At 45.0% G+C, this 17,135-nt stretch overlaps 2 protein-coding genes across 19 annotated transcripts in view; both read right to left on the bottom strand.

The window, feature by feature from the left end:
- The window catches only part of Cfap70 (cilia and flagella associated protein 70), a 65,681-nt gene extending 56,424 nt beyond the window's left edge, over positions 1 to 9,257 (bottom strand). For 4 of the 13 annotated variants that reach the window (XM_006251665.5, XM_063274374.1, XM_063274375.1 and 1 more), the window contains exons 1-4: positions 9,163 to 9,257; positions 8,811 to 9,068; positions 5,576 to 5,675; positions 4,706 to 4,892 (exon numbers count right to left, since the gene is read on the bottom strand). In XM_006251665.5, coding sequence (XP_006251727.1) covers positions 4,706 to 4,892; positions 5,576 to 5,638 — 250 coding nt within the window. In that variant the 5' untranslated portion in view covers positions 5,639 to 5,675; positions 8,811 to 9,068; positions 9,163 to 9,257. Of the gene's footprint in view, positions 1 to 4,705; positions 4,893 to 5,575; positions 5,676 to 8,810 lie in introns of all 13 variants that reach the window. The other 9 variants (XR_005493747.2, XR_010057834.1, XM_006251666.5 and 6 more) reach the window with 4 other exon arrangements.
- A 3,716-nt stretch (positions 9,258 to 12,973) lies between these two features.
- Positions 12,974 to 17,135, bottom strand: part of Anxa7 (annexin A7) — a 28,648-nt gene continuing 24,486 nt past the window's right edge. For all 6 annotated transcript variants that reach the window (XM_006251626.5, XM_006251625.5, NM_130416.2 and 3 more), the window contains 3 exons: positions 17,046 to 17,121; positions 15,346 to 15,458; positions 12,974 to 13,396 (listed from right to left, as the gene is read on the bottom strand). In XM_006251626.5, the coding sequence (XP_006251688.1) occupies positions 13,274 to 13,396; positions 15,346 to 15,458; positions 17,046 to 17,121 (312 nt within the window). In that variant the 3' untranslated portion in view covers positions 12,974 to 13,273. The remainder of the gene's footprint in view (positions 13,397 to 15,345; positions 15,459 to 17,045; positions 17,122 to 17,135) is intronic.

Below are 17,135 nucleotides of genomic sequence, written 5' to 3'. Positions count from 1 at the left end.
CAGGACTCCCTGAGCCTTGAGGTGAGAAATCCTATCTAGGGCTCAGTGTCCCGAGGTCCCCGACTCTGCATACTGCCTGGCCGTGGCTCTCTATTTGTTTTATCTGTTACAGGAGGAAGCTTCTCTGATGATGGCTGAGTAAGGCATTGATCTATGAGTACAGCAGAATGTCGTTACACGTCATTTTTTACTGCTAATCTGTTTGGTTTTGAACAGTAATTCTTGGTTTTGCAGTCCCTGGGCTATCTAGTCTCGTATCCTTGGTCACATAAACAGTATCAGGCATGAGTCCCATGTCACGGAGTGGGCCCAAGTCAAAGCAGACATGGGTTGGTCACTCCAACAGCCCTGTGCTCTCCTTGCACTGGCATATCTTTCAGCTAGGGAAGCTTTGCAGATCAATCGTTTGTGTCTGGGTTGGTGTTTGTGCTTCTTCTTTGGTAGCGTGCAGAGTGCCTTCCTGTACCAAGAATGCTAGCATGGAGGGGCGAAGGCTCTATGTGGGAACCGACTCAGCTTCTCCATGTCCAGTGAGTTGTGTAGGTGTTGTCATCAGTAATGGGGCCTTGCTATGGGATTGTAGAGAGCAAACTACAGTCTCGGCATCAGCCTGGGTTGTTTAGGTGTTCCATGGGCCTCCTTTGGCCAACAGCTCAATTAGATGTAACCCATTCCCGGCACTCGAAGCTTCATTTGGTGACAAGAGATGGCAGGTCTGGGTTCTGTTACTCCCATAATTTGGTGCCTTGATTTAGGTCAATATATATATTCCTTCAGTTTCAGCCATCTTCCCCAACCCCTGAGGCACTTTCCTGTGTTTGCCTCCTCTTAGATGACTTTAGCCTATGTCAAGTTAACACAAAACCATCCAGTACCACTACTATGCCCGGCTTTGGCTGGGATCAAAGCCAGGGCTTTGTACACACCAGGCAACCATGCTTCAAGCCCGTCTGCACCCCAGCACAGCTTGTGACACTTTCTTAGCATGGATCTCCTTCCTGCTCAGCTCACTCAGCTTCCTGAAACTTCAGGCTTATAAGCAGGGCACGGTAGCACACGCCCTTATCTCAGCACTCTGGAGGCAGAGGTGCGTGGATCTCTGTGAGTTTAAGGCCAGCCTGGGTCTACAGAGCTAGTACTAGTCCAGCCAAAGATACATAGTGAGACCCTGTCTCAGGGGGAATCGGCAGGAGAGATGGCTCAGTGGTTAAGAGACTGGCTGCTCTCCCAGAGGACCAGGATTCAGCCCACAGCACCAATATGGTGACTTAGAACTATCCACAATTCCCGTTCAAAGGGATCCAAGGGCCGTGGGCATTCATAAGGTACACGTACACGCAGGTAAAGCACCCACACACATAAAATACAGTAAAACGGATTTTAACAACTTGAGAAGCTTCACACTATTGTTCTGAGTTACTCTTCAGTTCTACCGTCCTTTTCCTGTCATGAGACACTAAGGACATTAATATTGTGCACACTACCATAGTTCCACGTGGACACTCTGCACACTGTCGTAGTTCCAAAGGACACAAACACACTGTGCACACTGTCAAGTCCAAAGGACACTAACACTGTGTGTGTTGTCGTAGTTACAGAAGCCCTAACATTTCTCATCATTTCTGCCCTCTGTCCTCTGTGTGGTTTAGATCAGGTAACCTCCAGCTTGCTGTTTCTTTCCTGTTTTCTTAATTCTAGTGTCGAGCCTATTCACTCAGATTTTCACAGGTTATATTTTTCAATTACAGTAATTTTAAAATATCTTTGAGTTATTTTATGTGTTTGGGTGTTTGCCTGCCTGTATGTGTGCCACACGTGTGCCCAGTGTCTGTGGGGACCAGAAGAGGTGTTGGATCCCCTCCCTGGTAATGGATTACAGAGGTTAGCCCAGCATAAAAACTGAACCCAGCGCTCTGCAAGGGCATCCTCCATAACGAGCCTTCCATCCCTCTAGCCCCAGTCCTTTTATTTTGGTTCAGTTTTTCTTTATATCTTCTGTTTCTTTCCTAAATCTTTTCTCTATTTTTCCCCATTTGTTCCCAGAATGTCTGTAATTGTTCGGTGACGACTCATCCCTTGGCTCTTAATAAAATCCTTGCATTGGACTTGTGACCCAACAGCTACCTTGGTGTTGCATTTGCTGACTGACTTTGCGACTTAGTTTGAGATCTGTCGTTTCTTAAAATGACTTCCCTTTCTCCTGGAAGCTGGCCTTTCCCTGGGAGCCTTTGAAACTCTGGCTTTTACGTCTACCTTCCGCTCTGGTTAGTTCTTTCTTTTTCTGATACTCTTTTAGCAAGGGGCAGAGGTACTGCTCTGAGGTACTGAGGCCTGGTACTCCTCCTGACTACTCCACTCACTGTTGCTCCTCAGGGAAGCAGCACCCAGTTACCAGGAAAGTGACTAGAATTCTGATTCCTTGACATCCACTAGTCATGCAGTGGGGGTGGACTTGGTCCCACAAGGACATAATGAAGTTCTGCACCACACTGGGCCTCCTTTGACATAACCATAAGAGCCCGAGGGTCGCACTGCTAATGGCAACTTAGAATAGACCGCTTTGGTCCTCTAGAGAGTCCTTCCCTAATCAACTACAGATTAAAACACATGGGGCTAGAGAGATGGCTCAGTCTATAAAGTTCCTACTGTGCGAGTATGAAACCCTGACCAATACCCACATAAAATTTGGGAGCCTGCGGCAAGCACATGTGGCCCCCATAGGCTCATCTATTTGAATGCAGTAGGAGGTGAGGCCTTGCTGGAGGAGGTGTGTCATTGGGAGAGGATCGTGGGGTTTCAAATGCTCAGGCCAGGCCCAGAGTCTCTTTCTCTTCTGCTTACTCTTTTTTTTTCCCCTTTTTTTCGGAGCTGGGGACTGAACCCAGGGCCTTGCACTTGCTAGGCAAGCGCTCTACCACTGAGCTAAATCCCCAACCCCTTCCGCTTACTCTTGATCCGGATGTAGAACTCCCAGCTATCTCTCCAGCACCATGTCTGCCCTTGTGTTGCCATACTTCCCGTCATGAAGATAATGAACTAATCTCCTGATTAGTTGGTAATTAAATCCCAATTAAATGCTTTTTTATGAGTTGCCATGGTTGTGGTGTCTCTTCACAGAAATAGAACATTGACCAAGACTCTATGTTAGGGTAGGGGTGGGGTGGGATAATCTTGAGATAGGTAGATTCCTGGAGCTAATTGGCTGGCCAAGGAGAGAAGAGAGGGGAGAGGGGAGAGGGGAGAGGGGAGAGGGAAGAGGGGAGAGGGGAGAGGGGAGAGGGGAGAGGGGAGAGGGGAGAGGGGAGAGGGGAGAGGGGAGAGGGGAGAGGGGAGAGAGAGAGAGAACAGGTTAAAACAAAACAGTAGAAGAGGTAGCATGCAACTGTAACAAATTACATCAGCTATAAATACCCAGTGCGTACTGTTAACCAGAACAATGCAGATGTGAAAACCATCCGCCTTCCCATCCAGTCCATTCCACTAAGACTCTGAGCATTTGCTATGCTATAGATGTTTCTAGGAATTGAAAGTTCGCCCTGATTTTAAGAAGGGCATCCTTTAGGAGGAGAGGCAAATGAAAATGGCCACTCCTGATGGTGTGCATACAAAAGCATTGATAACACAGAATACCCAGTTAGACTTGAATGTCAAATAGACAATAGGCAATTTTAAAGCTTGTATCAGGTTCCTTGGGCTTTTCTTTTTCGAAGTAATTTCCCCCTAAAATCTGGCAACCATAAGTATTAGGATACAAAGGAAGAGAAAACAAACAAACAACTGATTAAAATGAGCATGTCATGGTCTTTGGTGCCAGAGGCAGACAAAACAAAGACCATGCATGATGCTATTCTTCCCTGCTTTTGTCTACAAGAAGTACAGGCATGGGGAATGGAACAGAAACTGAGGGAATGGACAACCAATAACCAGTCCAACTTGAGACCCATCCCACAGACAAGCACCAACCCCTGACACTGTTAATGATACCCTGTCATGCTTGCAGACAGGAGCCTAGCATGGCTGTCCTCTGAGAGGCTCCGCCCAGCAGCTGGCTCAGACTGATGCAGACACCCACAGCCAAACAGTGGACAGGGCTCCGGGACTCTTACGGAAGAACAGGAGGAAGGATTTAGGCCCAGAGGGCATAGGAACTCCACAGGAAGACTAGCATAGTCAGCTAGTCTGGACCCTTGGAGTTTTCAAAGACTGAACACCACTGCCACCAAACAAACAAACAAACAAACAACACACGGTCAGGGCTAGGCCTCATCACACAGTTGTAGCAGATGTGCAGCTTGCTCTTCATGTGGGCCCTGAACAACTGGGATGGGGGGGGGGTGCCCCAAAAGCTATTGCCTACACATGGGATATGGTCTTCTAGCTGGGCTGCTTTGTCTGGCCTCAGTGGGAGAGGAAATGCCAGGATGGGGAGATACCCAGGGGGTCTCCACCTGCTCAGAAGAGAAGGGGAGGGGCAGTGGGGGAAGGACTGAGGGAGTAGGTGACCAGGAGTTGGGCAGTGAGCAGGATGTAAAGTGAATAAGTCGGGGGGGGGGTCTCCCTTCTCCCTTCACAGGGACTCTGTGCTCAGTTGCTCACTTAGAACCATGAGACTTAGGGGTTGGGGATTTAGCTCAGTGGTAGAGCGCTTGCCTAGCAAGCGCAAGGCCCTGGGTTCGGTCCTCAGTTCGGGGGAGGGGGGACTTACGGAATAACGGTTTGTGGGCGAGGTCATCTACAGTAACTCCCCCATCTGGGTTGAGGTCAATGTTGCAAGTAAAATTGTATTTTGCAGTTCCTTCTGGAGAGACAGTGATTTTTGAAGAGTCTCCGAGAACTGCCTGATTGAATTCTGCACGGACAAAAGTAACTGGGGTGTCTCCTTTGAAGCCTTTCTGTGGGGACAAACATCACATTACAGTTTCAAATGACAGGCATCTTTAAAAAGTGAGAAAAAAATTACACAGGGATAAAATCCTCTGGCTTGGTTCTACTGTGCGGGAACATTAACATTTCAGAACACATTTTTATGCTTCTGTGAATATGTATACACATATATACGTTTATATGTGTGTTATTAAACGATTTATTAACTGTGCCCTTTTAAACAACAGCTCTGTAAGCTCTAGGACGTTGAATATTCCCCCATTTCATTATTCACCTAATTCTTAGCGGTTACTACAGGTCTATTATTTGAAATCCTAAAATGGAATTACTCAGAGAGAGAATGATGAAAAAATAAAGGTAGGAAAGGAATTCTAACTCAGATGGGTGGCTCGTGCCGTAATTTCAGCATCTGGGAGGTTGAAACTGGAGGACTGCTGTGAATTTGTGGGAGACTCGGCTAGAGAAACTCTGTCTCAGAAGAAAGGGTAAGGGGGAGAAAATTACATAGCGAAACTGAAATGATTTGTTTAAACCCTGTCAAATTTAATTCAAAAGGCCAGGTATTAGACACGTGACATGGTGACTTGCTGAATACAGACTACAAACACACAGCACCTCTGCTTAGAGGGAGAAAAAAAATCACACAAAAACTCCCATCTTGCCCCCTCTGGGTTTCCAAGAGTCAATGTACCAAGTCATATCCATTTGTCACAGTAATGTTCACGGTTCTCACTGCGCTGGACGGCTGGTCCATGTCAGCACTTGGTCAAGTCTCTCTGGTCTTCTTTGGCCTGTGTAAAGATAACAGATGGGTTTGTTTCCTTGTGAACAACATCATGACCAGGACCTCAGGACAGAACTGCAGACACATTAAAGGCCAGACTGTTTGTCCCTGTTTAACCTACGTTTTAACCCACCGTTTGCCGCCTCCGCTGTTGGACCAGAAGCACTTTCAGGAAGTTGTCACAGGCATGGGTCCACTAACTGATCTTAAAGATTCCTCAACCCATAACCGGCCCAAGAAATGCAAGGGATCAGAAGGCAGCGACGCAGACGGTCACTGCTCACTGTTCAACCCACGGTCTGGGAAGCTCCCTTCCAAGATTGTGTCCCAGCTTTATGGAATCTTAACACGACAAAGACTTATGTCTCTGCATCGATATTTTCAAGTAATTGTTGTCCAGGTGTGACAGCACACACACCTGTAACTTTTGGCACTTGGGAAGCTGAGGCTGGAGGATTGTGAGTTCTAGGACAACTTGGTCTACGTAGTGAATTCAAAACCAGTCACCCAGGGCTACGCAGACAAACCCTGTCCTACCGGATGGATGGATGGATGGATAGATAGATAGATAATGTATGCTTGTTTTGAGACAGGATCTCATATAGCCTAGGTTAGCCCTTTGATAATTAGTACTGTCAGCTTGACAAATCTGTACTCTCCTGGTGTTGTATGCCTGAAGGGAATAGACTTAGTTGAGTTGACGAGTGACCTCCCATGGGTGGCTCCATCCCCTGGTCGTGGGATTCTGGATGAGTAGAAAAAGCCAGCTGAGCAGTAGCAGCAGGCACGCACTGCTCTCTGACAAGTGTGACTGGGTTCGCCAAGCTTCAGGGCCTGCCTTCCCCACCATGATGGACTAGAACCTGGCACTCTGGGCTAAGCACAAGCCTTTCTGCCTTAAGTCACTCTGTCAGAGTATGTTATCACAGCAACAGAAACAGAAAAGAGACTAAGACAGCTGAGGCTGACCCTGAACTCCCTGGGATCATTTAAGACGATGCTGTGCTGGGGGTGGAATGCCGGCCTTCGTGAATGCTGTGTAAGGACCCTGCCAAGGGAACCATAGTCCACTATCTCTTGTTTTGCTTTTTCTTAAAGACCGGGTTTTCTACTTCAATCCAAAGTGGGATATGATGAGGAAAAGCCTTGTATGTCACTGCCAGTAAAGTGAAACAGTGTGGCCATTACGGGAATCCATCTGAAGGTTCCTCAAAAAAAATAATAATGGCGGGCAGGAGAGATGGCTCAGTGGTGACAAGCACTGGCTGCTCTTCCAGGGGACCCAGGTTCCATCCCAGCACCCACGTGCTGGCTCACAACTCTCTCTAATTCCACTTCCAGTGGCTCTGACACCCTCTTCTGACCTCCCAGGATACCAGGCTTGACCATATGTCTGTGCACCACCTAACGTGTAAAAATAGGTAAAAATAAAATCGTCATATTATCTGTCGTATATGGAGACACTTGTCCATCATGTTCATTGTATCACTACTCACAGGAGCCAAGGTGTGGCTCCAGCCTGGAAGCTCACAAGATGAGTGAAGAAAATAGTCTATAAGTACCATATACATTACATAGATAATAAAGTGTAAAGAATAGTGAACTCATGTTATCAACAGAAAAAAAATGGATGGAATTGGATATGATTATGTTAAAGTCTCAGAATCAGAAAGACAAATGTGTCTATTTTCTCTCCTATGAAGTATTTATATTTAAATATGTAATATATACGTGACAAGGAGGAGGAAGTGGGTGTGGAGGAAGAGGGTACGAAGGGAGGAGGGATAAAGCAGGACGATGCAAGGGAAAAGAGACAAACATCTCATGTCCCCTCTCCTACGTATCACCTAGGTTTAAACACACTTTACAGGAAAGCAGAAGTGGGACTGTTTGGGGGAGGGGGAGGGGGAGGGGGAGGGGGAGGGGGAGGGGGAGGGGAAAGTCAGACAAACGGGAGAAAGAATCTAAATTAAGTAACAAGGACTGAGACATGTGGATGTGTCGTAGATTTGTTTTGTGTGTTTACTGAAAGAAAATAAATTTAAAACCAGAAGTGGAACGTATCTGTGAGGACGACTTGTGTGTGTCTATCTGGGATAGGTGATGCCATTTGCAGCCCTTGGGTTTCACAGTCACCCTGTCATTTCCCTTTCCTAAAAGCCTGATTCTTCACCCAAATGCTTTGCAGGCTCTTTTGGGGCCTCAGAGGCACCGGCAATGTCCTTACTGAATGCGTATTTGGAACTTGTACTAACACGCTTTTGACTCTTTTTTTTTTATTCAAATCCATTCTATTTATGTCAAAATCATTAATGGAGCAAACTTCATCAAGTTAGGGACAGGGACAGATGCTGAGGATAGCAGAGAGAATATATAAGCCCCAAGTCTAGTGAGGAAGAGAGACGTGTCAATAGACTGAGAGGTGCTAGCCTTGTAACAGGCAGATGTTGGGGAGTGGGGAGGGAACTGGCTTTCCATTGTGCCTTGGTACATGCTAAAGCCTTCGCATATGCCACGCAGGTAAAAGAGGAAAGTGAGTTTCCGACAAGTTTGCCTTCTTACCAGCTCATCATCGGGCAGAGGTGTGCTGTAGCTGGTACCTAACTTGATCTGAGCGTGCATGTGTGAATGTGTGTACCAGGGACATCTCCTCATCGGAGGGGACCTGGAGCTAACAGAATAGTGTAGGGTGCTGTTCCAGGCAGAAAGAAAAAGGTAAGTCAAAAGCTGAAAGGCAAAGATTAAAAAGCAAATCTCATGACCTCTGTTTGCATCATGATGTGAGAATAAATCGGAAGATCAAAGCAGAGGAAATGCAGTTCAGCTGTATTACTATGTCCCCAACACTCTAGTCTCAGCAGAGCCGATAGCTTTGCTTCTCTAGCCTGTGGTCTGGCTTAGGGTGCCTCCCTCCCTACCCCAGAGTCTGCAGACAATGGAACCTTCATATTCTTTGCCTTCTTTACTCTCTTCTGTTCATCTTTCCTAAAGCAGGCGCCACAGCTACCTAATTCACTTTGAACATTTCTTAGTCGATGAAGATTCTCTCCAATTCAGGAACATTCACCGTGGCTGTGAATTCTGCCCTTTCTCCTTCCCGCACATGTGTTTTGTTTATGAGGGTGGGGTTTCGTTGGTTTACCTTGCGCCCCACGCACGCAGTGGAAACACTTCACTGAACCAGATCCACAGTCCCAGACGTGGAGATTGACGACTTTCCTACTGAGTAACTGTGACCTTGCACAAGTACCCAACTCTTGCTCATGCGATCAACGAGGCATCCGTTCCTAGTCACAGGCTCAGAGGGGGGCCACAACCATCGACTTGGGGATAGGAGATGGGACTGGACCCGGCTCTGGATGAAGCAGGATCTTGGGCTGAGCGAGAATTTCAACCTGGCCTTAGCAGAAGGGAAAGTGGTATGAATCCTGGAAGAAAAGATCTGGGGAGTGGGAGTGACAGCTATAGCCTCGGAAAGGGAATAACTATCCTACCTGAGACAGACGCCGGCTGTTTTCTGTAACTATAGCAACCAGCTAACTCTCGCGAGAATTTGTTTTCCCTGTCTCGAGGAAGGAGGTCACTGGTTTGTGCTCTGAAAACCACGCCCCTTAGGTTTTTCTCCTCTGCAAGTTTAGGTAAAAATGTAACTTTCCACCTTTAAATTTTTTTTCCCTTAACGCTTGATTTCAATATTCACAAAAAATAGAACGATAAAATTAAAAGGAGCTTTCTTTAAGGAAAGAAGCCTAGATGTCTAAAAAAAGAAAAAGGAAAAAAAGAAAAAGTCTTTACTAATCAAATGCCAATAGCACTCAACAACGCCCATGTTAGCAGGATGCCCTGGCCCTTGTCTCTGTTCTAGCTACTTGGAAGTCTGAGGCAAAAAAGAATTGCTTGAGTTGCTGTTTGAGGCTATACTGGACAGTATAAAAGTCTTCTGCCCTTTAAAAGTAAACTGGTAATTTAGATCTCTTCTCAAAATACCCGGTTCTCACATGCTGACTCTTGAATCTAGAGATATGGTTCAGTGGTTAGAAGCCCTTGCACTCTTCGAACTGCCCAATCTCAATCCCCAGTACCCACAAGGGGTAACTCCAGACCCAAGTAATCCAGTGCCTCCTTCTGGCCTCTCTTGAGTGTGTGCTTGCAAAGATAAAAATAAAAATCTTTTTTTTTTTTTCTTTTTCTTTTTTTCGGAGCTGGGGACCAAACCCAGGGCCTTGCGCTTGCTAGGCAAGTGCTCTCTACCACTGAGCTAAATCCCCAATCCCAAAAATAAAAATCTTAAAAAGAAAAAAAAAAAAAGTTGATTCTCAACTGGGCATGCCAGATAGGGCCACATAGCCAAACGCTTGCTGTGTTTGCAAAGCATACACTATACCAAGTTTGGCCCCATCACTGGCCATATGTAATAATATAATCAGAAGTATATGTACAGGGCCCAGGGTCTAAGCAACGGCTATCAAAATCATGGCTGACAGGCTGGTGTAACAGACCACAGGAATGTGGAGTGCTCTTGCAGAGGCCCAAGTCTGGTTCCCAGCACCCATGCTGGGTGGCTCAGAAGTGACTATGATTCCAGCTCCAGGGGTCCCAGGTCACCTGATGCCTCTAGTCATCATGACGCCTGCACCCATGTGCACATCCCTGACAGGGACACACACTTGCATACACGATTTAAAACATTTTTTGAAAAACCACTGCTTGGTCAGAAGTCAAGAGGCTCCACGCTTCTCTATTTCCTAATATCCTAAAGAAGTATCAAGGAACGAGGACAGATAACACAGGCCAAAGAAAATGAGTCAAGAGTTGAGAAGCACACACCTAGCAGCCATGACCAACAGATCTTGCACAGGATTCACAAGACAATCCAAGGAGGTAAAGAACACTCACATCTACCGACTCCAGCTTGGTGAACCAATTTGCTTATCGCAGGGACATGAACAACTCAGGTGCTTGCCAGGGAGCTGTGAGGATCTGAACTCAAGGCACAGCAGTTCACGTGAAGCTGAACACGTGTGTATCATGCCAGTGCTAATTACAGCAAGATGGGAAGTAGGGGCCGGGGATTCTCTGGAAATCCAGTCAGATGGGTGGCACACGCAGCAGTTGAGAAGGGACGGTCTCAAAACCAGGTTGACCTCTGACCTCTACTCTGTGGTATATATGATACTTCATGAATGTTTACATAGCAACACACACGGAGGTATATGTGTATGCACACACAAAACTGTGATATGTAAACACAGAAGGAAATACTCAGCCTTTGAAAAAAGGAAATCCTACCCACCACACACCATTTACCACAACGCAGGTGAGCCAGGCATGGGGGTGCACACCTTCAAACCCAGCCCCTGGGAGGCAATGACAGACAGGGCTCTGAGTTGGAGGACAGCCTGGTCTATACAGCAAGTCCCAGGCTAGCCAGGACTCCATTGTGATACCCTGTCTCAAAAACAGACAGGCACAAAAACCAAGAAACAATCCGATAATGAGGATGAACTGTGAACTTAAGGAACTAAATAAGATAGGCCATTTATATGACAAGTATATGGAGTCCAAGAGAACTCACATTAACAGGACAGTGACGGCTGCTAGGGGCAAAGGTCATAAAAATGGAAGTTGTTCAAGGGTACAAACTTTCAAAGCCAGTCACTATGAAACAAGACTGTCTTTAAAAAAATAAATACATGGGGCTTGAGTTCAAATCCCAGCAACCACATGGTGGTTCATAGCCATTTGTTTTGTTTGTTTGTTTTGTTTTCCCCTTTTCTTTTTTTTGGAGCTGAGGGCCGAACCCAGGGCCTTGCGCTCTACCACTGAGCTAAATGCCCAACCCCATTCATAGCCATTTGTAATGGGATCCAATGCCCTCTTGTGTGTCTGAAGACAGCTACAGTGTACTCGTACACATAGATTAAATAATTAAATCTTTTAAAAACAAACCCCAAAATACACAACTGAGGTAAAAACAAAAACAAGAAAACAAAAAACACTTGGAGCTGGAAAGATGGCCTTGTGACTAAGATCACTGCTTGATCTTCCAGAGGACCTAGGTTCAAGTCCCAGCACTCACAACCATCTCTAACTCTATTGTCAGGATATCTGATGCCCTCTTCTGGATTCCTTAGGCACCAGGCATGCAGGGTACCCAGACATACATATAGGCAAAAGATTATACACATAAAAATAAGTTTGTTTTAAAAAAACATATAAATTACTACCACCACTCTAGGTCAAAAGAACTGTGGTTTTAAAGAAGTATTATACAATTTTATTGTTTCTGTAAAGTCATGAGACCAGACTGTTTAAACATTTATCTTAAAATCAAAGCTCAGACTATAGCTTTTCACTTTTCTATTCTAATAAACCAAACAGAGGACCTGGGTTCCGATGCCAGCACTGAGTGGCTAGTTTACAAGCATCTATAATCTCCATTTCAGGGTTTCCAAAACCTCTCCTGGCCTCCTCAGGAAAATAGGCATGCAAGTGGTTGGGTGCATGTGCATGTACGCAGGCAAACACTCGTACACATAAAATCTGTTGTTAAAAGACAGAAAACGGAGGCTTTTATAAGTAATTTTCCTTGTGGCAATTAAATGTAAAATGGTGCTTGCCTTTTTCCTCATTCACTGGAACTGGGTAGGAACACAGAAGTAATCAGGTTACTCAAAGACCTGGGCTATGGGGGGGGAAAAGAAGGAGGAAGTGGAGGAGGAGAAGGAAGGAGAGGAGGAAGAGGAGGGGAGGAGGAAGAGGAGGGGGAGGAGGAAGAGGAAGAGAAGGAAGAGGAAGAGGAGGGGGAGGAGGAAGAGGAGGAGGAAGAGGAGGAGGAAGAGGAGGAGCTTTCCCCTGCTTCCAGTTAAGCTCTCGATGGTCTCAGGGACATGCTGGTTACCACGAGGGCCAGCCTTGTACAGGACACCACTGTCAGAGCTGTGTGGTGTTCAAGGCACTCCTACCACACAGTGTGGTGCGTTACTAACGGCTGACAACTGCTGGCCTTGGGATGGAAAGGGGTCTCAAGAACACCAAGTGACATTTCCAGAACCTCCGAGAAGCTTGCCTGCATAGACTGTCGTATTTAGGGGAACACCACATGGCCTTTCCGTCCTGCACTATTACTAGCTGAGACAGATTTATTCCCTTTGTACCAGGAAACTTTAGCCATGGATGTGAGTCACGGAGGCTTATTCCTGAACTGAATATCACCTTCTGCAATCAAACCAGAACGGCATGTTTTAATGAGAATGAACACCGTTCTCATTCTCTCATTCTTTTAACGTTACACAGAATTAGAGATTGCTGTGAATTTTTTTTAATTTGAAATCCGGATTAAAGTGAAAGCAGTGGGAGTGAAGCTTTACAAATTTACATTACTATGTCATTGACATGGCTTTTACACTGATTGGATACAGAAAGAAAGAGACTAACATTAGAATTAAGGCAGTGACAACATGTGCAAACGCAGCACACCCCCTGACAGGCCTCAGTGGAAAAGCACTCTGGTCAGTTGGTGTCTGACGTGGCTGCATGCAGGTCTCATTGCTCAGAAAGATAGGCCCTGAAGAGCTTCATTCCTTAAAGGGAAAAAAATCCCCGTCACTGGCCAACGATGGCCAGGAGCAGCTTCCTGTAATCTCCACTGGTGTCACTTGCAATCATCGTGCTTAGAGTCTTCTGATACATCTGGGTGAACATCTGTTTTATCTGAACGAGGTCAATCTGTAAGAAACAACAGGGCAGGAAAAAAAAATCTGTTAAAAATGCACGTATTTGTTTAATAATCTGTAGTAGTCAGAATGGGAAGGACAAACAACCCATGGCTGACATTCTGGAATTTCCATTCACGCGCACGCTGACGTCACCCCGGAGGACCTCATCTGGGAAGCACTGGAGAGATGTGATGTAAGTGTCATCTGCCATTCCCCAAATACTAGGCATTTAAAAAGATAGGATAGTTATCTGATAACGGGACAGCTTTATATAAAATTAATAATATAGTGAGGGTTGGTAAAGATGCCAAGAAATGGGAACACTCATACATTCCTGATGGGAATATAACATGGGGTAGTTTCTGTGGGGAACAGTACGGTATACAGAATCACAGTATCATCTAGCAACTCCATTTGTTGCTTAAATTCTCAAATGAGGTAGCAGGGACTCGAAGGGAGTAGTGGACACCATGAACAGCGTCATTCATAAAACACAAGAGGAGAAGCAAGACCAGCACGCACACAGTTGACACAGATGTGCTAGGTTGGTACGCTGCCCTAAGATGAGACTTCCCACACACAGTGAATTCTGTGAAGCCTCGATTAAGTGAAAGAACCATCAGTCTCAACAATGCTGTGTGATACCATCTGCGTGGGGAGCCCAGTGTTATCAACGCAGGACAGAAAGGAGTCGAGGAGGGCAGAGGGTAACTGTTTCATGAGTATGAATTTTCAGTTTTGTAAGATGTAGAAAGTTCTAGATCATGTGATAGTGTACAACAATGTGACTGTATTTACCACCACAGTACAGTTAAAAATGGTTCAAACAGTAAATTTTATTATGTGTATTTTATTACAATTTAAGAATAGATTCTGCTTAGATAATTTAGGTATAAGAATAAACACACATCAAGGATTGAAATATACCCAAATTTTAAGCTGGGTGTGGTGATGTAAGCCTTTAATCTCGGCACCCAAGAGGCAGAGGCAAGAAGATCTTTGTAAGTTCCTGGCCAGCCTGGTCTACATTATGAATTCTATGGCTATGTAAAGAAACCCCATCTCAAACAAAAGAAAACAAAACAAAACAAATAACCAAATTTTGTCTGCCCCCCAAAACAAACCTACCTCTTATGGTATTGTTTAATAATGTATGCTTTCAATTAAAAATATAAGTAAAGCTGGACGTGGTGGTACACGCCTTTGATCCCAGCACTAGGGAAGCAGAGACAGACAAATCTCTGTGAGTTTTAGGTCAGCCTGCTCTATAAAGTGAGTTCCAGGACAGCCAAGACTACACAGAAAAACCTTGTCTCGAAAAAAACATACGCGCCCCCCCCCACCAAGAAACACAAACCCCAAAACAAAAAAACGTAAAAGTAAAAACTGATGAATTTAAAGATTATTTTATAATTAATAAGGATGCTAACTTTTGGTTTCCAAATGGATTTATCTCAGCCAGGAACTGAAACTTAGATCAATGACAGAGTAATTGCTTAGCATGCACAAGTACCTTGGTTTGATTTCCAGCACTGGTTGATTTCCAATCAACCAATAAGCAAACCAGACGCATCTGTAGTCCTGGCTACAGTGCAGTCAAGGCAAGAGATCACAGAAGCCAAAGAGTGTGGGCAGCCCAGACACTCTTAATGAGACCTCAGTGTCTTTAAAAAATGAAAACAAAAAAACCTAGGAGTTTCCCATAAACCCATATCCTCCACAGGCCTTCCCAAATATAAAAGCTTCAGTGCTCTTTCCTGAGGACGGAGGTCTATTTTATTACAGAAATTCCCACACATCTTTCCTAAAGGTTTCATAATCAATAACAATGAAGAAGCCACCATTGGAAACTAAGTACAAAAAACATAAAAAAAAAATAAAAGAAAAAAATACAAAAAAAAAAAAAACAAAAAAGGAAACTAAGTACAACCTGATACAGAAACTGTCCCCTTGCCTCACCTCACTCCGAGTGACCACAATCCTGACCAGGGTGGAGTCATCTGTTCCAGCGCCTTTCATGGAATAGTAGAGTCGCTCGGCGAAGAAGGCAGGGCGGTTGAGGGCGCACTGCACTGTAAGGCAGACAGACAGACATGATTCAGAACAGAGTCCTGGCCTGACCAGTCGATCTACCTCTGTGGCTTCATGTACCACTGTAAGCCTGGCTTTGATTATTTTCTTTTAAAACAGTAATCTGAAGCGTGTTGATAATCTTTCCCTCAGCATACATTAATCTTTGTAGCTCAGATAGGCAACTTCCAATTCTAAAGGATACCCTCTAGCCAACACATCTTATCTTCTCTTTATAGATGAACTGATGTGGATTCTTTACAACATGGAACTCTATAGGAAGTGTACCCCAGGTTAAGTAGCATCTTACTAAAAGAAAGGACGTAAATCTTCACATTAAGAATATAATTTTGAGGGGTTGGGGATTTAGCTCAGTGGTAGAGCGCTTGCCTAGCAAGCGCAAGGCCCTGGGTTTGGTTCCCAGCTCCAGAAAAAAAAAAAAAAAAGAATATAATTTTGAGAGCCAGCAGGACTCAGCAGGTAAAGTACTTTTAAAAGTCCAGTGGCGTGAAATCCATCCCCCAAATCCACTCATATTTGGAAGGCAAGAATTACCTCCATGAAATGTCATTAGTTTCTACGTGTGTCAGTACATAGCATAGATAACACACACTTTCACGCACAATAAATAAAGTTAAATTTAAAAATGCAAGAGTACCATTTAGGGGCTGGGGACATGACTCAGTGGTAGAGTATTAGCACACATAAGGTCCTAGGTTCACCACACACGTGCACGCAGAATATCACTTGGCCGAGAAAAAGCTACAAATACAGTTCAAGAGAAAACAGATGTGTCCAAGATTTGAAAACGGGCATTGGAACTCTGAGTCACTGGGAAGTTACTTAGCAAAGCGAGTGCCGTCTACACACTGTGCATTTTTATCTCTCTTTTTTTTCTTTTTCCTTTTCTTTTTTTCGGAGCTGGGGATCGAACCCAGGGCCTTGCGCTTGCTAGGCAAGCGCTCTACCACTGACCTAAATCCCCAACCCCGCATTTTTATCTCTTTAGCCCCAGTTATTACAGCAATGGTTCAGGCACTCCACTGCTACTATCGAGGTGTTAGCAACACTCTTATTCTTGTATTATCTGTGGACACCATTCCCAAACGCCTAGGTGTCGAATCACCAGAAACCTACTGAAGAGTGTCCCTGTGCTTACTGACTGTATGGTAGGTTCTGAGGCTCGAAATGAAGCTTTCTGTGCTATGCACATGGAGGTGCGTGCAATTAATGCCAGCACTCAGGAGGTGCAGGCTGGTGCACCTTTGTGAGTTCGAGGCCAACCGGATCTACAGCATGAAATCCTGTCTCAATAAATAAGTAAAGCAATTACATTTTTTTGTGGTAGTACTGGTAGTTCCTTAGGGCTTTCTCATCCACTAAAAGGTCTTCTTGCAGTACTCGACAAAGATTTACAAATGTAAGCCAAATCACCTTAGACAGACAATCCTTTTGGTCACACCATCAACCACACCTAGAATCTTACACAAAGTATAGGACTCCTTCAGTTTCTGCATGAACGGACTCTGGGGAGACTATACTAACTGTAATCATTCAGCGAAATAAGGCAGAGTGCACAAGTCTCTTACATATGGTCTTCAAACCGCTTTCAACGTATCCGGAAAATTCCCGGCTCACACTGCTTAGCAAATCTCGATTAGCCATCTGCAAACAAAAAT

The sequence above is a fragment of the Rattus norvegicus genome, chromosome 15 (genome assembly GCF_036323735.1).
Source record: "Rattus norvegicus strain BN/NHsdMcwi chromosome 15, GRCr8, whole genome shotgun sequence".
Classification (NCBI taxonomy): Eukaryota; Metazoa; Chordata; class Mammalia; order Rodentia; family Muridae; genus Rattus; species Rattus norvegicus.
Note: the sequence above shows the minus strand (reverse complement) of the source record. Positions and strands in the feature narration are given on the sequence as shown.